This window comes from Ptychodera flava, assembly GCF_041260155.1.
Source record: "Ptychodera flava strain L36383 chromosome 23 unlocalized genomic scaffold, AS_Pfla_20210202 Scaffold_23__1_contigs__length_28996876_pilon, whole genome shotgun sequence".
Classification (NCBI taxonomy): domain Eukaryota; kingdom Metazoa; phylum Hemichordata; class Enteropneusta; family Ptychoderidae; genus Ptychodera; species Ptychodera flava.
The window spans coordinates 4,993,787-5,019,465 of record NW_027248277.1 but is presented as its reverse complement, the minus strand read 5'-3'; the positions used below and the strand labels follow the sequence as shown (position 1 = coordinate 5,019,465).

At 35.9% G+C, this 25,679-nt stretch overlaps 2 protein-coding genes and 1 long non-coding RNA gene across 4 annotated transcripts in view; 2 read left to right on the top strand and 1 right to left on the bottom strand.

The window, feature by feature from the left end:
* Positions 1-340: 340 nt before the first annotated feature.
* Positions 341-4,450, top strand: LOC139124032 (E3 ubiquitin-protein ligase DCST1-like). Its single transcript, XM_070690168.1, has 3 exons — positions 341-499; positions 1,687-1,872; positions 4,151-4,450. The coding sequence occupies exons 1-3, from the start codon at positions 455-457 to the stop codon at positions 4,220-4,222; spliced, it is 303 nt and encodes a 100-aa protein (XP_070546269.1). The 5' UTR covers positions 341-454; the 3' UTR covers positions 4,223-4,450.
* On the bottom strand, positions 1,541-19,869 carry LOC139124037 (uncharacterized). The gene is made up of 2 exons (XR_011549841.1): positions 19,584-19,869; positions 1,541-1,781 (listed from the first exon to the last, which is right to left on the bottom strand). It is a non-coding gene; the product is annotated as an uncharacterized lncRNA (long non-coding RNA).
* LOC139124024 (ribosome-binding protein 1-like) overlaps positions 8,524-25,679 on the top strand; it is a 30,820-nt gene continuing 13,664 nt past the window's right edge. The window contains exons 1-8 of one of the 2 annotated variants that reach the window (XM_070690157.1): positions 8,524-8,696; positions 11,978-12,068; positions 13,165-14,857; positions 17,429-18,025; positions 18,788-19,258; positions 19,869-19,948; positions 20,250-20,328; positions 22,060-22,353. In XM_070690157.1, coding sequence (XP_070546258.1) covers positions 14,278-14,857; positions 17,429-18,025; positions 18,788-19,258; positions 19,869-19,948; positions 20,250-20,328; positions 22,060-22,353 — 2,101 coding nt within the window. In that variant the 5' untranslated portion in view covers positions 8,524-8,696; positions 11,978-12,068; positions 13,165-14,277. Of the gene's footprint in view, positions 8,697-11,977; positions 12,069-13,164; positions 14,858-16,922; positions 18,026-18,787; positions 19,259-19,868; positions 19,949-20,249; positions 20,329-22,059; positions 22,354-25,679 lie in introns of those variants that run through there. The other variant, XM_070690158.1, reaches the window with a different exon arrangement.

Below are 25,679 nucleotides of genomic sequence, written 5' to 3'. Positions count from 1 at the left end.
CGAAACTTCTGAACAACTAGGCCAATCATTCAAGATTTATATTCTGATCAGTCACAAAAATTTAATCAGATCGGTACGTAATTATTTTTTAATGATCTGAGTCGTAAACTTTGTTTTTTGTTGTAACTCATTAATTGCTACAAATATTGTCTCTGCCTGCTACAGATTTACGGTGGAAATGGGTGAATTTTAATGATTGATACGACATGCAATTCACACTGCGTATGGTTCTTTGTCAAATCTGAATGTGCATGGGAAGGAAAATCTGCAATACTACGGGAAATGGGAATGGAGTGCGTGGCTGATTGAGATTTCAACTCGAATACCAAACTCATGAATAAAGGCCCCAGTGTATTTTCAATTACTACGTTTTACTATATTTCAGAGAGAAAAGAAACGAATTTTATTCCTGTACAATGACTACTTGAAGAAACGAATTGGTTTTCTAAAACATATGCAGAAAGAGGTCGGAAGATTGGCACGTGAAGAAAATCTTGAGGTAAGTATCCCAGTACCCTTGATTGTTTGTTTGTTTGGACTGAAATCGTAATTAACAGAATTTTGAGACATATATTATGTGCATATGCGAGACGTGGATATAATGAAAGAGTAAGATGTGTGAGTGCGCTCCAGGACCTCTGGCTCTAGTCGTGGAGCGCCCCCACACAACAGAATCTTTCAGTCTGCAGACATGGCACAGTACAATAAATTACCCACAATTCTCTTTGATTTGTACACATGAAGGTTACTTTTCTAAAAACTTTTTCAGTTCTGCATGTAAGCACTAGTGTGCAGAATCAGAATAATTGATAAATAATATCTAGTAAAAGTACGTTTAGATATTTCAGTGAAAGTTTCAAAATAACCACTAAACAACCATAAAAGTCACATTCTGTAGGTACTACAAATGCCTTGCTTTTTGGGCAGCAAGTTATGACGAACTGAAGGGGTCATTCTCTGAGAAAACTTAGCATGCAAATTTCTTTTGTCACTTCCATTGCAAAAAATCAATATCCTTTTGTTTCATAAAACAGGTGCAACTAGTCTCCCTACTTTCCATCACATTATTCTGTATGGCTGAGGACACAATCTCTGGCAAATTTCACAAAATGCTATCTCCTCTCTCAATTATGCATAATTTTCCAAATTATTTGAAATGAGAATTGAGAAGAATGGTGTGCATAAAAGTACGCTTTCAAAATTTTGATAAATAGTCTGTGAATTTGTCTACACATGGGAGACATGGTAGACTTCACTGAGGTATCTCCGAGGATACAAATCGCAATGAATTATGGGAATCTACAGTACTGTGCATAGAGTGGCTAATCTGCTAACGTTTGTACTATTATTCCAGTATCACATCCTTTCAGTTCCTGTTACACTTATAGTTATTTTTGTTTACAACATCCCCACATTTTGAGTTCGTCATTAACATTTTTGTGTTTATGTCACCAGAATGATACTTTTTGCCCCAAAACGGTAATACTGTTCCCTTTCAGATCAGTAAACATAGTGAGCTCACAAATGGTTGCAAGAACAATTGTAGTTGAAAATTATACTTTATTTCATTTCACTTTATTTCTCAACAACACACTCGAGCAATATGGTAAGGCAATTCAAAAATATTGGAAATATATAAAAGCTAACTGAGATACACCAATTTCATTTCCCAATATTTCAATCCAGGCTGATCACAGCATACTGACATCACTCCGATACAGTTTTCCAAAGCTGTGTTGTTGTTTGGCTTTGCTTGGACTTGGCAAGAAACGCTGTCTGATCTGTAAGGAAAGAGAGGATGCCAACACACATCACTGTGAATCTGAGAACTGTAACATGGCCTACTGCAGAGAGTGTTGGGAAGACATACAGGTGGGTGGATAAAGGTTTTGAAACACTGCAGAGAGTGTTGGGAATACATACAGGTTGGTCAATAGAGGTAATGAAACACTGTAGAGTGTATTGGGAAGAAGTACAGGTGGACGGATAAAGGTGGGTCTGTAAAGATTATGAAATAATGGAAGGATGCATGACTGAAGAAGTCTGCTGCACCCACACAAAACAAATTTACAAATTGCCATAATGCTAGGGGTTCCCTTGTTTCATAAAGTTGTAGTAGCTCCATAAGAAGGTTCAATTGTTATAAGAAAGATTTAGTCCAGTCTTCCTAAGGTATGCAAAATTACTTGAAATGTAATATGTGGTCTATGAATGTCACAAAAAGTAGCAGGAATATGTTATGTATAGTCAACTATATCACAATAATGAAACTCTACGGTAAAATGATTGTTTCATATTATTGCATATGTACCACAGATTACCAATTTGTTGGCAGCGAAATAAAGTTGGTATTTTCACAGACAGAGATAATATAGTCCCTGTATATTTTTTGCATTTTCCAAAAATTTTGACACTTTTCTAAGTATTTTAGCTTTTGATTGAGCTAATTATCACTACTTTTAAATATTTTACTAATTGCTTGCTTTCAGCAAAGTATTTCACGTGTTTTATCAACTTCAAAGCATTTCGAAAACAGGTCTTGTGCCATTAAATGTTTACATAGAAAGCCATGGTAAGAAATTATTTCCACGCTAAATTATGCAAATTAGTTATTATCCTGTACTACTTTCTATTGGTAAATATTGTTGCCGGCTCCTGAACAACAATAAATATTTAAGCGGATAAGCAGAACTGTATTTATTTTGAACATTTGGAATCAGAATTTTATTATCGAAGTGAAACTAATATCTCGGCACGGACGGAACAAAATACTGTGACTACGGCTGGCTTCGGACAATAACAACGGAAATTTCTACCAGTTGAGCTTGACCCACGACGGTGACGTAAATCTTATCACTTTACGTCAGCGTACAGAAAGCTGAGAAACAGCGACGAAAAGTATGAGCCACATTCGCGATCGGTATCCACAAATAACTCGCCTACGAAGATCAACAACGGCAAATGAGTAATATTGAGTGGGGTTGATGACAAATTCGACCCGTGACCTTGGTCCGTGATAGAGGGACCGTGATAGAGGGACCGTGCCGTGACCGAGCACCCAGGCCGAGCACATCGACAAGCGATACCCGTGTCGGCCACGGCAAAGACAAATGTGATAGATCGGCTCCTCCGACAACGCGGTGATCAGTACTTCGCAATCCTTGCAATGGTGTAGCCAGCAAGTTCAAAACCAGTTACCCGTGCTATTCTCAAATCACCGGAGGAGTCTTCAACTTCACATTCAAAGATCTGACAGCCGTACTCGGACTCCGATTAGTCTAATTTCGCGTACAATTTGGAAGTTTCAGTCATTCTAATTTTTATTACAATTGATCTTGTTACTCTTAATACCAATTTTGTTCACATGTATTTAAAATATTTAAGATTTCTGTCCTGAAACGTCTTTGTTTGTGTCTGTTTTTGTTGTCTTAGTCGAGATGGAAATACAGTGATATAGTGAACGAGGTACTCTGCATCAAATATTTGCATATGAATAGTAGAAAGTTTTCCCTTAGCCAATCAGTGAGCTCACAGCTGATGAAAAGTTCATTGACAGCATATCAATGCGCACTATATAGAATCTATATGCAATCAGGCCGTGTCGTGATTAGCTGTTTTTTTGCGACGGCGATCGACAAAATTGGGGAACATATGTAATAATAACAGAACCCCATGGCCTTGGAGGGCACTCTGTGGCGTTCCGAAGCTTTGGCGTTCGCTCGGAAAAGTACTGGCGGCAGAATACACCGTATCCCTCGGGAAATACCTTCGGAACGCCACAGAGTGCCCTCCAAGGCCATGGGGTTCTGTCATACTATTCTGACGTCTGAATTGGGTTACATTATTTAATTTGATCAGAAGATATTCAGCAGCCATTCAACAAAAAATGTCAAGTTTAATAATTAGCTGAAACTGGTCACCTGATCATTGCAACCATTTAACACAAAATGGTAATTAGCTAAAATTGATCACATGACCAACGTGTGATACACACAGAACCGAATCAGTGCATCATGATCTCCCCTTGGCAACTAACTTTGAGCTACTGCCAATGCATTTCATAGAGAAATCCAGAATATATATATTATTTGTACTTTAAATGTAATTTGTTCTGTGAATAGCAACTTTGTATTTCTTATTCTCTTGTCAGGAGGTCTGTCATGCCTGTTCACCACCAGATTCCGATGACAGTACATCATCAACTGACATGGAAATGGAATGAAATCCGGAACATTTCCTAGGCTCTCAATAACTCTAACTAAACAAAAGATCCTTCATCAACTGATCACTGAACAGCTTGGATTTGACAATCTAGAGATATTGAAAGTTGAAGTAAACAGTCCAGAGCCACACCAGTTAGGACTTTAACATCTAATGAGGCGTCGTTGCTCAGTTTTTGAGCCAAAGTAGTCTTTTGTGAGAAAACCGATTAAAGCACCAGAAAAAATTAGTAATTATTGTGATATGTGTCAGTTGAACTGTGCATGCTTCAAATTTCTCCAATTTGAAGAATAATGCATCCATCATCTTAGTTCAACCTGTTATAAGCAATGTGGCAATGGATCCGTGGAAGAAAGTCTCCAGATCACATCCCGGGGCATTCCTGGTCAGGGAAAGGTTATGGGTAAAGGTATGATATCATGTGAATGCATCTGTAAGGATATTTTCTAAAGCTTGGACGACTAACCCTAACCGTAACCATAGCCCTAACCACTAATTTCCGTTGGACACGTGATCCTGAAAAGGTGGACAAAATAATCGTGTGTGGAGATAGTTTAGTCCATATTGTTGCCTATGGTAATTAAGCCTGTACTACCGCAGGGTACTCAGGAAACCAACAAACAAACAAGTAAACAAACAAGTAAATAAACAAACAAACAAAATATTGAAAAACATACAAACAAGCATACAAATACATAATAAATAAACACACAGACAGACATAAATAGATAAAAAAACTAACAAACACAAGATCATAGAATGGATAAATAAACAAACAAATAAACAGACAAATGTATACGCTCATATATATATATATATATATATATATATATATATATATATATATATATATATATATATATATATATATATATATATATATATATATATATATATATATGAGTGTATACATTTGTCTGTTTATTTGTTTGTTTATTTATCCATTCTATGATCTTGTGTTTGTTTGTTTTTTTATCTATTTATGTCTGTCTGTGTGTTTATTATTTATTATGTATTTGTATGCTTGTTTGTATGTTTTTCAATATTTTGTTTGTTTATTTGTTTATTTACTTGTATATATATATATATATATATATATATATATATATATATATATATATATATATATATATATATATCGAACTATACAGATGTCCTCATGGGAAATTACAGTGCTTGATGCTGAGGCAGAGCGTTATAAATAAGCATTATACTGGGTATATACATATATATATATATATAGAGAGAGAGAGAGAGAGAGAGAGAGAGAGAGAGAGAGAGAGAGAGAGATAATGTATGTGTGTGAGTGTGAGAGACAACAGCATATTGAAAAAAGATTGAAATGATTGACTGAACAGCTCGTGCAACATATCAACATGCGATGGCAGTACCACTACTCCTATACTTCCCAAAGGGATGTGACTCAATGGCCGCCAACACCATGACATGGCTGGTGATATAATTTTTCCAACGGCGCATTAAATGACTGTCTCACTGCAAATGAGCAAAAATCCATGCCAGTTGGGAAGAACATGAATGGGGCTCTCAAGTTCAACGTGTAAAATAAATGTGCGATCAAAAAGAAAGCAATTTTCCGGCGATATCTGAAGTTTTGCCCATACCATAACTTCCAGTTTCTGCTCTTCTGCATGAGGAGTTTAAAACGCCCGGGTCGCTGTGTTGTCTGTTGAGCTACGCCAGGCCTTTGAAATCGTATATGGGCCAATCACGTAACCTGTATCGCGCCAAATGAGTCGATCGACTCTGCTAATCGTCTGTTTTCTGCCTCCATGGACTGATCGACAAATGTCTTTACTTTCCTGAAACATTCTTCATATCAACTAAAAAATCACTGAGCAAAAATAATTATCTTCTGTAAAGCTACAGTACAAATGTTTTCAAATGCCTTCCTTTCATTTCGGCAGCATGTTCTGTATACTTGAGGTATTCAGTCTCCTGAGTGGGTGACTTACCTGACTAAATATTGATGATGAAAAAATAATTTACCAAGTTTTGCCGTAAAATTAATGATAGCTTCCATGGCACTATAAATGATATCATTATTTTAGTCCTATATATATGATATTGAAGATGATGCAAAAGGAAGGAGTATTTCAATTTGTCAAGTGATGTTAAAGGTGAGAAAGTAAGTTCTGAACCACGCTCTGTCCACCTAAGGGACAGAGTATACCTGCATATTTAACCTGTTGCTTGTGAATGTATTCAGGTGAATGTAGTGCTGTATACGTGAGATGAATGTATGGTGGTTTACAGGTTGACCTATTCACTCCAGTGTGCTGTAAACAAATCACTATCAAATACATTGAGTTTTGCCTGACAACATGGTTGTGAAAGGATTAAGATATCCTCATTCTAAAATTTTTTCTCACAACAAAATTTAATATTGCATGTGGTGCTGAGTTTTCAGAGAGTATACTTAACCTGTTGTGTGTGAATGTATTCAAGTGAATGTAGAGCTGTATACATGTGATGAATGCATTTTGGCATGGCGGTTTACGGGTTGACCTGTTCAACACAATTGACCTGTAAATAGGTCACTGTCGAATACGTTGGGTTTTGGCCGAAACCATGGTGGTGAAGGATAAAGACTTCCTCATTTGTACACTTTTTTTTCTCATGACAAAATTATTGGATGTTGTGCTGAGTTTTCAGAGACTATACTTAAACCTGTTGTGTAATGTATTCAAGTAAATGTAGTGCTGTGATGAATGTATTTGGGCATGGCGATTTAAAGGTTGACCTGTTCAACACAATTGCATGTAAACAGATCACTATTGAACACAATGGGTTTTGGCCAGAACCATAGTTATGAAAGGATGAAGGTACAATGCGCCTCGGGGACAGATATTCAGACTCACAAACTTTTACAATTCTTTTCTGATCTACCACTTGGAGGTTCAGTTTATAGCTCTTTGGTGTAAGTAAACCTTTCAGCATATTAATTTTTCAAAAATCGGAAACGTTGAATTTCAAACATTGGTAAATCTTGGGTAATTTGTTTCTGTATAGTAGCAAACTTTGAATAGTGACCCTGATGTTTGTTCTTGATTTTGAACGAGAATGGATGAAACAGTACTTGAGGTCAGTTTGAGCAAAAGTTTAAGTGTTTTACTTTCAGGCATAATTACTACCTTAAAAGTGCCTCATTTGTACTCTCAACTGGTTTTTTTACAACAAACTTATTGCATGTTGTGCTTAGTTTTCGGAGTATATGATATTATCTTAATGTGCATAAAAATTGATGAGCACATAGATATAGAAAATGGATGCAAAGATAATTTGCACATTGAAATGATGTAAAACTGGTATAAACATGTTTTAAAATTTAATCTGAACAAAACGGTTGGATCATAACTGTAAATAGTCCTTGATAATCAGTTGTAGATATCTATATGCTGAAAAATTATTTAATTTTTCAGGTATAATTTTTCAGGTAATACGAGATAAATTCATTGCGATTACCCTGTCATCTCTTGAGAAAAGTAAGATGATTTTCTCAAGAGAATGTTCAACTGCAGTTTCAGTATTTGGTCTGATCTCTGTAAAAATTAGCTGATTTTGTCACAGATTTGTGTAATCCTGGAGAGTTCAGCTAAATCTTATATGGATCACTCGATATCGGACATTTGTTGCACAATTCATAAATTTGCAAATGCTATTCAATCTACACAAATAGGATTAATACATTAATAGGTCTTGAGTAATATATTTATTTCCATACAGAATTCTGAAATTAATTCTGAATGTGTTTTTTCCCAATAAATTTTAATTTGTTAATATTGAAAATGCCAAGCTGTCAATGAGGTAAATCCTACACCTGTGGTTGAACTGTGGAAGGAATTCTTGGAAGATTGCCAAGCATTAACTTGTGAACGTGCATGCGGGTAAAATGGTGTCCAAAAGGAACCTGCTGTAAACAGATTTCACCAATGATGACTGTCACTCTCACAAGAGTATGAATTTGAACAGTGGCTCTGTATAATGCCACATTTCTTTGTGTTAAAAATCGCCAGGAATGTCTTTTTGCATACCCTGGCTGCTGCTTTGCAATGTCCTTATAATATTTCATCTACTTCACTGAAGATAAATGTAATATCTACTGTTGAACTGGTTCCTTTGGGGTTCCTTCTATTAGCAACGATTTACAAAGGGTCATTTGAGTACACAAGAATGACAGGCAAAGGTCAGCAAAGAATGCACTCTTGACCCATTTCTTTACTGTTTCCACAGCGTGTTGTAAATCATGTGACTTCAGTGTTGCACACGCTACTTGTTCTGCGCAAGCGCAGCAATATTCCAGGCATCTTTTGAGTCAAATTTTACCACAGCCAGGAATATTTGTAAACTGTTCGATTATTTTACTCAGAGCTTCACTGGACCAATCTGCATTGCACATCCAGCAGATCAAGACGCCTATTTAAGTCAGTGGAAACTTCTAAGCCATAATAACTAAGGTACGCTATGGTTTCTCTATCCAGTATCATATGTTTACTATGTGTGTCAAATTTTTCATGAGGCTTCCTTGTTGAATTTTCGTAAAAAAAGAATGTCATTTTATTTTTAAATATCGGATTTTCACCACTTCCCTTTTGAACAAATTATCATTTATACACACGTTTGAAATTCTCTCTGAATCATGTCTTTCTGTATTCTGCATACTGTGATATATGTCTGATAAAAACTACTGTAGTGATTACAAGTGGACATATTGTACAAAAATATTTCATGAGTGACCGCTGATAATAAATAATGTCCTTTGTCATTCTGAAACCTGATCTGCCATACAAATTTTGATAAATTTCAAGTGATCCCGGCATTCAATACAGTCAAAAAGCTGGCGGCAACTAATGCATGATTTTTCACCCCTCACAGGGTCATGAAGACATTAAGCAAATAGATACAGTTAATGAGTTGTATATTTAAGGTGAAAACTGACAGAATTATGGACATGCTATCACCCCTGGATTATCTGTCAAACTGTAGTCCCTGTATCATTTCTTTGCATTGAGATGGCACAAACTTAGTAACATTACAGTCTATAGTAATATTTGAATTTCACAATAACTCTAAGAGGGACTCACTCTGGAAGTACAGTAATCTATTGTCTCTATCCTGATATTTGCTTGATCTTGAAAGAAGTATAAGTTGCACAATGCCATTATGCCCCTGAAGAATTTGAGAAACATTTTTGTAACAGTTTTTACTGTTTATTTCTTGTTTTTTTTCAATAAAAAATAAATGTCAGTTTGATTTCTTGCAAGTGATAAGTTAATGACAGACAAATGTAAAATGTTTATGCGTAAACTAAGATGTGAGTAAAAATGCAGTTTTCAGACAGATGGAGATTAATTTGAATGTTATGTAACTAAATGCCCATAAAATATACATAAAACAGCAATTATCAAAGCCATCTAATCTTCAACATCAGATCATATTTGATGAATGATATCATTGTTATAATTGATTATGAATATAGTACCCAGAAAAATATATCACTTTGGCATTTCGACAATACAATTCTAGTCGCCATAGCAACAATCCAAACTACTTCCCAGCAGATTGCGATCAGAGTAAGGATGAGTGTAATGTCATTTGAATAAATTGTTGTTGAACCTGCAATTATTTTGATTTTTATTAACAAAATAAGTATTTGACCTCTATTGATGTGATATTAAAGAAGTTTGACACATTAGTCACATACTTTAAAGTTATGTTTCTGAAAAATATTACTGTAAACTTGCATTTATTTTTTATTCTATCAATTATACTATCAAAAGTCACTTGTTTTGTCTGACTACCATCTACCAATTTTATTAGTCCCGGTAATTTACTAGACCCGGGCTAGTGTGCAAAGGTTATGTAGAACCTTGAATTTTATGATTCAGTAATTGTCAAATTCCTATGACTATCTATAAACTGTTGCAGTATGTGCATCGAGTCCATCATCAAACATTTACATCACGTTTTATTCTCTATTTACTACCTCCATGAACTGTCAACAAATGTCTTAGCTTTCCTTAAAACATTCTCAAAATTTCTAAAATATCACTTAATTGGAAACAACTCTGCAAAATATAATAATCTGCTGTGTGTATGGCATACCATACAATAGCTTTCAAAACACCTTTCACTTTTGCAGCAGGCCAAGTAGAGGTATTCATCAGCTAGTTGAGTTGTTGACTTGACCTGATTAGCACCAACGATTAAAGTTGTTGATAATTAGATTCACTGTAAAAATTAGTAGTAGTTTTCATAGGTAGACTACAGATGATATTATTATTTTAGTTCTATGTGATATTGGAGTACAATTAGCTTCTAAAAAGGAGTATTTTCATTTGTAAACTAAACCAGTTGTGTGTGAATGTATTCAAATGAATGCGGTGCTGTGTACGTGTGATGAATGCATTTTGACATGGCAATTTTCAGCTTGACCTGTTCACCCAAAAGCACTATTGAATACCATTAGTTTTGGCCGAAACCATGGTTCTGAAAGACTTCCTCTTTTCTACATCCGTTATTTTCTCACATCAAAAATTATTGCAAATGTTGCTGAAATTGGATAATATTATAATATACAAAAAAATTGATGACATAAATATGGAAATTTGCATGAAAATGGTAAAATTGTGTAAAACCATGAAAAACCTGATTTAAAAATTAATCTGAACAAAATGGTTTGATTGCAAATGCAATACTTCTTAATAACCGTTCAGCCGTATATAAACATTATACGCTAAAAATCAAGGGGGTTTTCACGTACTATAGGATATTGGAATTTTCTTATAATGTCTAGGAAAACAACAGCTAATTTTTCTGTTCTTAAATGAATGTTCAGCTGAATTTTACAAGATTACACATAATTTGACAGGTGTGGTGAAAATTTAAAGTTACACATTCGAATCTTATGTCACATTTATAAACCACTCAGTATTAATCACTAATTATATCAAATCTTTACAAACAAGAGTACTAGATTTTTAAGAATACTGAACTTGGAAATAATTTCTTAATGTCTTCCCAATATACCTGTTACTATTGAAAATGTCAAGTTGCCAATGACGCAAATCATATACCGTCACCAAAATTGTGAAACCCATGGAAGATTGCCAAGCATTACCCTGTGATCAGTTAGAATAGTGTCCAAAATCTAATATTTGCTGTTTAAATTTCACAGGTGACTCCTTGTCTTAAGAATATGCACTATAGTGGCTCTGAGCCATGTAACTTTGTCTTGAACAATTTGCTAAGAATTAATTTTTGCAACTTTTGATGATTTTGCCGATTACACAAGGCCGTAGATAAATATTATATCTGTTGTTTCAATGGTTCATGTAGGTGTTCATTCTATCAATAATGATTTACAAGCTGACGTGTCAGTACAAAGTACCATGGCAGCTAAAGTCAGAAAAGACTGAACCCTAAACCTATATCTTTACTGTTTCAACAAAGAAGTAAATGCAATCACGTGACTGGTAATGCAAATATACCTATATGTTGTGAGCAAAATGGTACACTTTGCATGATAGGCAAAGGTCTGCAAAGACTGAACTATGGACCCATTTGTTTTACATTTCAACATAGCAGCAACACAATCAGTTTGTTATAAATCATGTGACTTAAGTGTGGCACAGCTACATGTTCACAGCAAATACAGCAACATTACAGACACCTTTTGAGTAAAATTTTACCAAAGTCAGGAATATTTGTAAACTTTTTGCTTTCTTTTGTTACTCAGAGCTTCAAAGGACTAATTCTGCTTTGGAAGTTCAGAAGATTCACATGCCTATTTGTGTCAGTTGAAACTCAGCAAAGCCATAACAACAAAGGTATGGTGTAATTTATCTATTCAGTATCATATATTTACAATCAATGTTTTCATCAAAAAGTACAAGCTGTTCGGAATATTTTGAGGCTTCCTCGTTCAATTTTTTTTAATTATAAAAAGATTTTTATACATTGCATTTCTATAACTTCTCTTTTGAAAAATTATCATACATTTGAAATTATCTCTGAATACATTTGTTTAATAATTTCTGCATAATGTGATCTATCTGATGAAGATCACTGCATTGTAACGAAGAGAAAATTGAACAGGAATTGTTGATGTAGGGCAGCTGAAAATATATAGCATTATACTCTAACATTCTGAAACCTGTTCAATTTTGGTACATTTCAAGTGATAACAGCATTTAATACAGTAAAAAAATGGTAACAACTAAATTTAGTGTTTGAAAAACAGTAGATGACTTGAAATTACCATATATCTTGTGTATCTTATTATAAGAAAGTTGTTTAATATCATTTACTTATTCTTGGGAAACATTACTTTGAGTGGTAAAGTATAACTATTTAAAATACAAATCTTTGAAATATAGACAAGTAACAATCAGAATTGTATTAGCCTTAGTAAAAAACAATGCGTTCAATGACTGCTTGTTTAAAGTTTCCTAAATTAAAACTGATTAAACTTTGTGTATCTCTCCTTCTCTTTTTGAAAAGACGTGCAGCAGGAAACACAATTAGTTTTTGACTTACATGTAAAGGGACTATGGTGATTGTTGATTATGTTAAAAACATTCACGTAAATCAAGCTTATGGTTTTGTATAAGCATATTTTGATATGAAAACAGACTAAATTTTAAAAACATCATTACCAAATGTTTATTTTCTGAAACATATTAAGAAAAGTACGAGCCTATCAACTTTTGCAATGACATCGATGAAATCAAACAATTTTACTGTCTGTGCACATTGTCATTTCATGAACCATTATAAGAGTTGCAGGAAAAACTGCGAAAATTCTGCTCTGCTGATTATAATGTAGGTGTACCACTGACCAAAAATTTTGTTCATATCAATACCATGATATCAAAACACAATTATTTCTCCTGTCAATCTGGTCAACTCATTTTATTTCTGTAGGGACAATGGCAAACACACTCTTTGAAGCACTGCTTGTATCAACATCATGGAATACAGCATCAGATGACCTGACATCACAACCAACTAGAACACTGGTCAAAGATTTTTGTGAAAACACACTGAAGTCTGATGCAGTTTCTAAGCTCTACAGTACTGTCCTTGATGTTGAAGTCAGTGAAGACCAGAAGAAAGATGCAGAGAGTGTTGGAGTTACTCTGATTCCAGCTACAAGAGACAAATGGTCAGAACCTGAAGGAGACCCACCTGTACCAAACTGGTTACTCCATCATGACAAATACTACCCAGGGCTGAAGAAGTTGCAGCATATAAAACATGTAGTCAGCTTTTCTCCCAAGACAAAGAATGCTGCAGCTGCAATCCATGAAAGTCTTTTCCCTCAGTCTAAATTACACCAGCTATCTCTTCCTGAGCAAAATGGGGTCTTGTTTACTTTTGACATTTGGAATAAGGATGCTTGTGGACTGACCAATTATCACAGGACTATTATCCATGATTTCTGTGTCAGGAAGGCCAAGGCTGGTGAACAACTCATTGCATATTCCACTGTTATAGATGTAGATGTCAGTGAAGACCAGAAGGAAGATGCTGAGAAATGTGGCGTTACCTTGATTCATGCACAAAGGAAGACGGTAACTAATAAGAAAAGGGATTTGCCAAAGTTAGAGTGGTTGATGGAACATCAGAGCCGTTACCCTAACCTTGGCAAATTGGAGAACATCAAGTATGTGGTTGGATATGCTCCAAAGACTGGATTGGCTGCTGCAGATATTAGAAAGGAACTCTTCCCCAATGCCAAGCTCATCTTGATCAACCATGCCTGTCCAGAGAAAAACTGCCTCTTGGAAAATGACGATGAGGAAGATCCTGAATTGGAAGAGGAGATGTTGAAAATGGCAAGCTTAGCTGATGTGTTATTCTCAATTGGTCCTAAAATATATGAGTACTTTAAAAATGCCTACAGAGCAACTATTGACGGGAGACAGCTTTCAGATATCCCACACGAAGAGATTCTTCCAAAACCTGGACAGGTTTACTTTCAAAGCGAAATGGTGATTGGAAAAGATACTGATGGAGCTCGCACCATATTGACATATGGACAGCTGGACACACAGAGCCTTGAAAACTTGTAAGTCAATAGCTGCATCCATTGGAAATGTTGCTAACCAGTTCAAAGCATGTCATAAGGTATGCCCACACTGGAAGATTACAGGTGTTTCCAAGCAGGATATAAAGAAAACACGAAACTTTCTCATTGAAAAACTTAACAGTGCCCATGTCATACCAAAACTCAATCCCTCGTATTCAGTAAAGACATTGTTACGAGCTCTTCAACAGTCTCACCTCTGCATTCCTCCATCATGCTACACTGACTACAGTTTTGAAGGCTTGGAAGCAATGGCAGCTGGTCTACCAACAAGAGTCCAGGATGATTCACACATTGCTGGTATGATTGAAAAGCACTTTCCAATGCATAAAGATTTGTGTGTCATGACACGGCAGGAGACATCGACATACATAGAACACAAAATATCAAAATGTTTAACTTTCAACACTGATGCTTTTCATCATGCAAGTTCACTCAAAGAAGAGTTTGTTCAGAGTGAAGTGGTCACAGAAAGCTTGGCAAAATTTGCTGCTGTGTTCAAAGAGGAGAAAAGGACCAAGAAACCAGGTACTGATCACAGTGTAGGCTGAAATGAATTTATAAATTAATATATTATAAAGATTGCTTGTAAATATTGAAACCTGTTGATGTAAAAAGGATAATATACACATATATAGATCACACATATTGACATATGGCAATCATATGGGACACGTTAATGCCATGGTACTTCTGAATCAATATTCTTATTGAATATGCCTTCAGGTCTTAGTTAAACTCTCTTGTTTCTGTGTCAATAGAATAGTTGAGGTAATTGTTTGAAGGTTACTATGATATATGTAACTAGATTCACAGCACCTGTAACAACCATTTTATCTGTTCCTATAATATTTATGAAAGGAAGAACTAAGAAACATGAAAAAACAAACGCAAAACTGTTCAACAGATTTTTAACAATTATCAATGTTAGAACATCACAAATACAAATGGCTGAATATTTACTCTAAGATCAATGTTTAGGGATTTATCTTTCGTATCTTTTTTAAAGCTTTGCTAATGATGGACAATTTAAATGAATAGAACAGGGAGCCCTGATTCCATGAGAGAGGTATATAAATGGGAAATTATTTATGCATGCATCAAGGAAAACAAAAAAAGCTTGATATTTGAAATAACAAAGGTGGGATTTGGTTAGCTACACACTTTTCTATTTGTAAAAAGCTATTATTATATTTACTAAAATCCATTGGAAACTTTTAAAACATATTATTTTAACCACGTAAAAATTTAAGTTTCCAAATCCCTTAAAAACTTTTTTCGGCATTTTCTCAAATAGTGACACCTTTCTCTTGATCATGTGTAGCAAAAGCCCATGCTTGGTGCTTTTTAATCTAATAAATATGCAGTTGGCATCCCTGTTGTCTTAATTTATCTTTGCAAGGAAAGTGGTAAGACTTTGATGTAATCACAAATCTCTTTCATATGAGCAAAATAGATGCTTTAGACGGGGATGAACCATTTATTTTAGGGAAATACATTTCAGGCCTATTACATTTGAATCTGACTTTTGAAGTTACTGTAAAATGGTATTCACATTGGATTTTTTAGATATAGTAGATCATTTTTAGGTCTCCCAGGCCAGTTTAAAGTGATATATTTGACATTATTTGAGAGCTATTTTATACAATATAGATCTGCATTACATTTTTTGGTCATATACTAAAGGTAGCGACATATCAAATAGACACTTTCAGATTTTTATTTTTTTCTGATTTATAGAAGTCCCAAACCCCAATAAAGTATGAATTTTCTGAAAGCCCTGATTTTGGGAAATCTGACCAAGCACAGTACACGGTCATTATTTGCATAATAGTATCGTGACAAGCGTTTTGCTGAACCTTCCGAAAATCTGTTTTTCCTCCTTCTAGCAAACACGCTGCAAGATTTCCAGTTGAAATTTATGCATTGACAAGCCCCAGCAATACCCCTCAAATCACTGTTTGCAATTTTTCCTCTGAGTCGCCATTCAAATTATATGGCCCATAATCACAATTCCTTGAAAAGCACTATAGTCTAACATCTTCAATATTGCATAATGAAAAATAAAAGCAATAAAAAGGAAATCCAAGACACAGATTTGAATGACATTACCAATGCAAAAATGACAACTGGAAATCTTGCAGTGTGTTCGCTTAAAGGGAGTAAACCCGATTTTTGGAAGGTTCAGCAAAACACTTGTCACGTGACTATTATGCAAATAATGACTTTGTACTGTGCTTGGTCTGATTCCCCAATACAGAGCTTGCAGAAAATGTATATACTATATTGGGGTTTGGGACTTCTATAACTGGGAAAAAAATAAAAATGTGAAAGTGTCTATTTGGCATGTTTCTACATCCTTAAATTAATTTCAATAGGTCCAACTCTAGAAACCAATCTGAACTGAATTACGCTGTTAAGACGGTAAACATTACATTCTACAGATTACACTTCATATCCTTTTATGAGATATTTTATAGTCTACCCATGAATAAGCAGAATAAGCTATACAGTAGATATATAAGCCATGTTGCACTAGACATAACATTGTAGATCTTTACATTAAATTTTCAGAATACAAATTAAATTTCAGGAAAACACAGAGGAAATGGAAAAGAGCAGGAAGAAGTAACTGATCAACATAAAGATCCACAACAAGGGATGTCAGCAACAAATGGAATAAAAACAAAAGAAACCACAACAGTGTACCATGGGATTACAGAAGGTACAGATACTACAGAAGATAGAGAGACTAAAGACACTGCAGCAGTGCACTGTGGGAAAGCAACCAAAGAAGATACAGAGGCTACAGCACTGCACCATGGGATGTCATCCACAGAAGATACAGAGACTACAGAGACTGCAGCAGTGCACCATGGAATGTCAGTCACAGAAGATAGAGAGACTGCAGCAGCGCACCATGGGATGTCAGTAACAGAAGATAGAGAGACTGCAGACACTACAGCAGTGCACCACGGGATGCCTTTATAGAAGATATGGAGAGGATAGAGACTACAGCAATGCACCCTGGGATGTCAGTCATGGAAGATAAGGAGACTACTGAAACTACAGCAGTGCACCATGGGATGTCAGTCACAGAAGATATGGAGACTACAGACACTACAGCAGTGCACCATGGGATGTCAGTCACAGAAGATATGGAGACTACAGAGGCTACAGCAGTGCACCATGGGATGTCAGTCACAGAAGGTATTGAGACTACAGACACTACAACAGTGCATCATGGGATGTTGGTCACTAACACAGAGACTGGTGAAGGCACAGCAATGCAGCCTGGGAGTTCAGATACAGGAGGTGTGGAGACAACAGACATTATTACAAAACAATCTTTGGTAGTCAGAGACAAAGAAACAACTTCTAAGAACAGCAAACAACTGAGTGAGACATTTCTGAAAAAAGAAAGTGCCAGTAAAGAACAAAAACAAACAAAACAATTATATGACAGGAAAAGGAAAAAGATGCATGAAAGTGACAAAACAAGAAATCCTAAGGTGCCAAGAAAAGAAATCAGAAGTAGACAACACAAACAATCCAATCCTGGAAGGACTGAAAGAAATGAAAGTGGCCCAATGAAAACAAACCAGACCAAACACAAAACTCAGAGGATGACAGAAATCAGTACCAAACCAAGCAATCCACCACCATCAGATTTAACAACAATTACAGAAAGTACAGGTGATGAATAATGGTTAATATTTTGCCATGGTATTCATAGTAAAAAGGAGAATATTTTACTATGGTTCGTAGATAAGAATGGACAGTGACATTGATCTAAATGGTGTAAAACTTGTGTTATTGGTTTGTAAAGATGTTTCAAAATTTACTTCAGAATCGGTAATTGTAGTAAAGTTGCGGCAAACAACAGACGAATGATAGTGTTGTTTCACAGTAGGCTTTCACTGTAATTGTTGATACAACAGCAAAGCCTGTCGGCTTGTGGTAACTGACGTGTTAAATGTACCGGTATGTGTAGGGTAAAGATTTCCTGATTTTCCATCCCCGTACATTTCGCCAGGCAATCCTCCTGTACATCTTCTGGTGTATGTACACCTCTTTTCCGGCAGATCATGATTTTTTGCCAAAGAACTTCATACAATGCAAAGGTAACAAGAGTCTAAATACAACTAAGACTCTGAGTCGGCTGTGATACAGTGTACCGGTACACTTAACTCTGTTTTGCCTCACTTTTGGGTAAAGCTTAACATATTCAAGGGACATGTATATAAATAATGATTGATTGATTATATATATATATATATATATATATATATTCCTCGCAATGGGACCAAAGAAACACACTCATAGGTCCAAATTCTAAGCACTGAGTAAAAAGTGTTTGTGAATGAAGACCACAAAGTCTGTTTCAGAGTGAACTGACCTTCACTGCACAGCCAATTTTCACTAAATAACATTGTCCTCATCTGGTCTCTACACCAGATTCAGAGGCTTTCGTGGTTCATGTTGGACTAAATGAAGAATCCTACCTGCAACAAATGAGAGATCTTGACAGTCAAGTCCAAACGATAAGTGTCAGGGAGAAAAAGGAACAATTGAAAGCAGCATGGGAGAAGATCAAAGCAGGGCTTGACAAAACAGAAAGTGAGGCTATAGCAAATAACACTTCTCTCCAAAGAGTAGATCAAAACTGCAGGAATAGCTTTGGTGAAGGAACAGTGACCAAAAGTACCAAAAGAGACTCCTTAGCAATCTCACTTGACCTACCTACTCTGTATAACCTGTACAGACTGAAACAAACATGTCTATCTGGTAGTTTTCCTGACTCATTTGAACCACTATTGATAACTGATAAGATGAGAGAGGAGGCTGACAAAGTTGGATTACAACTCAAGTTGAAAGCAACATATGACCAAGCCAGATTTGATGAACTGGAACTGTTCTTCATAAACAGTAAGTTTGCCATGTTTCATACCTTAACAAGCAAATTAAGATTATGTTTACAATCAATGGTGAAACTACCTGACTAAACAGAAAATTTTATATCTCTATATAAATAGCTGTGGTAAATATGTTGCATTTCTCAAGTTTTGACAATTGGATGACGATAACATTCACTTACTGTCACTTTATTATCACTGAATGCATTCTTCACATTTTATGAAGAAAGTCCACTTTAAGTGATATGTGACATCTCAGACATAACTCAGGGATACGTTATAGGCGTTCTAGGACAAAGAGTGTACATCTGAATCAGTGTAAACTGAAAAACCCCTACCTTATGATATTTCAGCACTGTTTGAGTCAAAACAGGTGTTTCTGGAAATGTAGCTGTATCAATCCAACCAGGAGATTCTCTTTCCTTGGAGAAAGCATTCCTAAGTCAGTTGATCTTCTCAATCTCAAGAGACTGCACAGTTATAACACTTGTACTTGATTTAAGGATAATCAATCCTAGATACTGACAATCATAACCAGCATTTATTAGCAATTATTAACTGGTATTTCACAGAGGGTCTATAGCAGCAAGTTGTCTTAGCTCATACATCCTTTTTTCATTCAGGAGATGGAGGTGGACTTGAACCTGTCAAAATGTATCATGATGTCATTGAGGGAGAAGATGATGAAGAGATACTCACTGATGTAAGTTTACGATTATTAAACAAAAGTACTGGATTTAAATTCAAATTATTATCAATGGAGAGAGATATAGATTAATTTCTACACAGGAATGACACATTCAAAATGTGTCAATGAGTTGCTCATATTATATTATTCATCATAGAAAAAATTAAATTCTTGATCTCATTGAAACCAATGAAAGTACAGGCTATTAAATATAACTCATCATAGAAAAAATTAAATTCTTGATCTCATTGAAACCAATGAAAGTACAGGCTATTAAATATACCGTACTGTTGTACTTTGATATAAACAATCTCAGGACGAAGACACTGGTCAGAAATCTGACACAATGGTCACAGGAAGAGTTGATAGTAGTTCTCAGACTGAACAAGGACAATGTAAGTACTTGTGGTTTATCTTTGTACTTCTCATTGAGATCACTAGATATTCAAATAAAATATTACCCAACATCAACATTCTGATTGGTATCCATAATCATCTACCTAGGAGTGTATTTGTTAAACATTTTATGACATATCAATCCTCATGTAATCCATTCTGATCTTTGGCCACACTGACACTCACCCTAGACATGTAATCACTCTGTCAAAGATAACCATTCATGCATCCATTTACATGTGACATTTTACTGATATTGTTAATATTAGAATATTACCATCTCATCAATACCAAATAGTTAAATAGATATTATTCCCAAATATTTTTCTTTGTTCTTCATGAAGGGAAACAGGAGTGATGTAATGACTGTGCAACCATGAGTCAAATACGAGTGGTGACATGGTTATTACGTCACTGTATTTTCCAACCTAAATGAAGAAAATATATTTGGAAATAATATACTTATCATATTCACAAGCCAAGAATTCGTTATTTTTCCCATAACGATTCCACATTTAAACTTTGAACAACTTTTGGGGTAATATCAATACGTCATGGGAAAGCTGTCAACCCCTTGACCTAGGAACATGACATTCACCGATGTGTACGGAGCAAATGCCAGACATCTTCTCTGTCAGCACATACCTTCTGCAAAGTTATACACAATTTCCAAAGATAACATAGGCCTAGAAATTTACCTCAGACAAAGTTACGCCATTTTTCCATACCAAAAATCTTCTGAATCTCAAAAGCATAGACAGCCTGTAACATCACACCTGACCCTCAGGTTTCAATGCTTAAGGTAGTTGTGCCTCAAAAGTTAAAGACTTTTGACCGTTCTCTTACCAAAACAACAATGAAAATCTGGGATAACCATGCAAAGTTTGGAACTAGCGATACGAGTTACCCAACATTTTGCGATATTCAAATATGTTTTTCTTTCTCCAAGCCCTTTAAAATGAGCCCCAACAAGTGGTAGATCAGAAAAGAATTGTAGATATATTAAATGGAGTACATCCGACAATTTGTCTCCAAGGCGTGTTCTACCTTAATCAATTAATCCACAGCAATGCCACAAGCTACAGGTTCATTATTTCCAAAAACAATTCACATAATTCCTTAGGAATATGCAGGCATTACACTCTTCTGTTTTCATTGCTCGAGGATTATTATTGTCGTATGTAGTCTACGGAAGTATTGCTTTCATTACATGCTTACACAGGCTCAGCATGTGGCCTGAACGAAGGCCACATGACCCGGTTCCCTTGTTGCAGTGTAGTTAAAACTGTAAGTCTACCACATGAAAGTGTACTCTAGGCGTCAAAAGTTATGTTGGCAGTGGGGTTTATACAAATGTGAACCCCATGTTTGCAACAAAACTCAAACACAAGGACTCAAAATCTGCCAAGTTAAAGTATTTTGTCATATTCTAATAATTATGACTGATTTGTACGGAATGTTCACGTAGACACAAATTAAATTTGATCATGCGAGAAATATGAGCTATTTGTTTACATTGACAAGCATATCAAAAATTTTGACGCAAAAAAACTTACGATGCACCTAAATGTATGACATAGACATGGTTTAATTGTCCTGATGTGAATGTCAAAAGCATAAATCCTGGTATTTATTGTTCAGAGGTGATAAACATGGCTTATGCATGTGATAATATAAGTATTTCACACTTACTGTTGGTTTAAATGTGTCCACTTTTTTGTTGCTGTCAGCCACTGAAGATATCCAATCTGAATCTGAGATGGAAAGGGGAACTTTAGAATCTCAACTGAAGGAGGCAAAGGAAGAGAAGGCTACTTTGGAAGAGAGATGTAAGGAACTGACACAGAAGTTAGAGAGTACTCAGCAGTCATTGGTCAGTCAACGAATTGAGAAAAGCAGAGAGAAAGAGAAATTACAGAGTGAACTTGAACAGAACCAGAAGCTGACCAAGGAACTTCAGGACAAAGTAGCAGCATTAGAACACCAATTGGAACAATCTGATCTGAAGAAACAAGGAAAGAAAGGTATTAAGGAGTGTTTGATTTTATGTGTTAGATTTCTAACTTTAGTCCAGTGTTTCATCTAGACAGGGGGGTTGGGGGATTCCCCCTCTTTTGATACCTTGGCACCCCCTGGTTAAATTTGTCAAGGGGGACTAGCCCCCCCCCCCCCCTAAATGGTACAGTCATACCTTAGAGATACAAGTAGTTCCAACACATGAACTGATGAAATCCCCCCTAAATTTTCTGGTGAAGGGAGAAAATCCCCTTCTCCCTTGATGACATCCTCGATGAAACACTATTAAATAGTCTAGTCACAACTACAATTAAAGCTGTATATTAAATGGTCATGCATGGGACTAAGAAAAAGTGGCTATTATATTGAGGTGGCCTCCCTTTTTAAAGAGGGTGGATGTGGCAATTTACTTTCAGTGCAGGTGGTATGCTTAGTAATGAATTTAGAAAAAAATAGCAAATGCATGTAATTCAATATCATGTAAGTTTCTCTTTAAAATCATGATACAAGCATGTCATTTCTGAAACAACTGTGATGCACGTAAAAATCAGTAAAAGTGTACATATTTTTTTAATCACCGTATTAGCATTATTTGAAAGAGGACATTGAGAGTCAGATATGCTACCTTACACCATTGCAGGTTGTGTACCAAATAGGTTTAACCCAGAATTCTAATGGACCACAGCACAAAAAAGCCCATGTGCGCAAATGTGCAAAGAAGTATGTGTATTTCCATACGCATTCATACACCCGCTGGTTTGTTTGTAGCGCCATAACGTGATTTCTTGGACGTACTAAGTCTGTATAACACATATCTCATCCTTTTCTGGAGTAGACCCATTAGAGCATGACCACATAAATAAGGTGGGTGTTCTGTATAGTGGGTCTTAAAATGGGATTGCCACAAGGTGCCACAATGCACTTACCGCGGCTCTGCCAAGGGTGACCACTATGACAGATTTGACTGTACAATTCTTATCCTGCCAATGAAATTACTATCAGGTCAAGTTGGTTAAAGCCATTTAGGCATACTCATTCGTATTTGCTGTATTTGAATAAAGACTTTACCTTTGAAGACTTTGAAGGCCCCTGAAGGCCTAGATACTATGGAACATGGTTTTCATTGACTACCAGTTGCTATGGCATACCATTGCTATGGCATACCATCCCAGGTAGTTGAAAATACTCAATATTTATTCGGCCTTTTCCTGATTTGGCATATAATGACAGTAATACTGCCTGGCGGGATAGGGTTAAAGTTGTGCATTAAACATACATTTATACATTTTATGTTAATGGATGCTCAATTTGTACCAGTTTAAACTCATCCAGTATCTTCTAGCAGTGAGATGCAACTAAGGTATCACTACAAGAAATTACAGGGACAGTTTGAAGCCAGATGCAGTTTTGTAGCCACTACATTTTAAATACCAGGTTATTGGGAAGGCATTTCCAAGGATCCTAGGGTGTCTCCCCCTCCTGATACAGAACTTTTAAAATTTGATGTTAAAGTAACATCATTTACACACTGTCTCATGTACAAATGTTTGGGTACCCCCTAGTTTGTTTATCATTTTGTGAGTGATCCTCCCTTACCGATCATCAATTTTCGAGTGAAAGTCGGTTATGAATAAATTAGCATAAAATTTGTTTATTTAAATTTTTCAGGTTCTTTTCTCATTTTCTGCTCAATTTTCTTCAAACAAATGCTTGCCTGAAACTGTTTGTCCAATACCAATCACACTGGTTTACAACTTGTCAGGGAATATTGACTCTTTCAGTTTTCTTTGAAAAGATGAAGAAATCAAAATACATATACCGATTTTTTAGGCAAGTTTTCTCTTTTTTAGTCAAAGCTTATTTAATATCACGTTCATACAACAATGAAATTCAATATTTAGCTTTTCAGGGATAAATCATTGATATTATGGTCATAATGACAGAGTTAATTCTAGGAAGCGCCATTGCGCAATTCACGCAATAAAATCTCAAATGGCCCTCATCAATATGAATGGGTTGATCACTCAGAGTTCATGTTGTTCATACATTCGCGTAGCTCCCCGAAGGTCATTACCTCAGTCAAAGTGTGGCATGTAAAACAATTCAGTTACCCATCGACCTTAGCAATTAAATACCTCAACTACAGCATATATGGTGGTGCATAGGAAGCTTGGTAGAAAGGACTGATGTAGGGGCAACGGTGTATTGGAGCCGTGCGCATGTGGCATGGCCGATGAATGTAAACAACGGCACTAGCCGCTGCGAGCTGCCTAATGGTGAAAAGCTAGTCGCCACTCGGATTTTTAACGCCTGTATAATTGATGAACCCAGGATGATCGGGCAGTCCCTTAAATTAAAGCGTTTGAAACGTCTACTGTCCATACAAACGAAACATTGAACACTGCAAGGAAAGCATCCATACTTGGCAAGATGATCGTTTTGAAGATAGCAACACATTTTAGGTCGGACATATCTCATTTTCCAGAGTAGCCAGTTCTATGCATAGAACAACACTGCTGTGTAAAACGTACCCTTTGGTCAGAACCAACATGGATGTAAAAAATGGATATTTTTTACATCCATGGAACCAATGATCGTAAGTTTGCTAATACTTACAAGTTATGTTTAAAAGTTTATGTATCAATCACTTTATTTAGGTTGTACGATTTACACTCTTGTGCTGTATCAATGAGTAATTGTCGATGTGTGCAAATCGGGGGTCACTCTCAGAGAAATCCTACTGGTGCGCTAAGCTTTGATCATGATCGTTTCCACAGTCAAAATCACAGTCCTTAGCAATTTGTACAGTTGTTCAAGTCCGACATATCAAGAATTCATCACATAAGTTATGTAAACGAATCAAACCAAAAGGTTAGTTTGCTGTTGCCATGGTTGGGCCTGTTGCGAATGTACGGGGACAACTTTGCAGTAGGCTTGGTTGGTTACGGGGGGCCCGATCTCTAGTATTCTCCTTTTCTTGACTTGATAGACTATAGTATTTTCTGCAGAAAATTCAAGGGTTTTACATGTGTGATGATGATGGCCCCCGATTTTCTAAAATGGCCCCCTTGGGACAGGAGTAGGGGCCCACAGTGGCCCCTTGTTTTTACATCCTAGAATGAACACTGTAATGACTTCCTTATTATTTCACACTCCTAAGAAAATATGTATGGGTATGTGCCATCTGAATGGAACACTATTTTTCAAAAAAAATCCCTAAACATTGGTCACACTTCATCCAGAAACCCATTATTCTGGGTCAGTAACAAGACAGCTTCAAATGCAGCAAAATAATACCTACAAATTCCCCCAATTTGTCAAAAATATCCCTAAC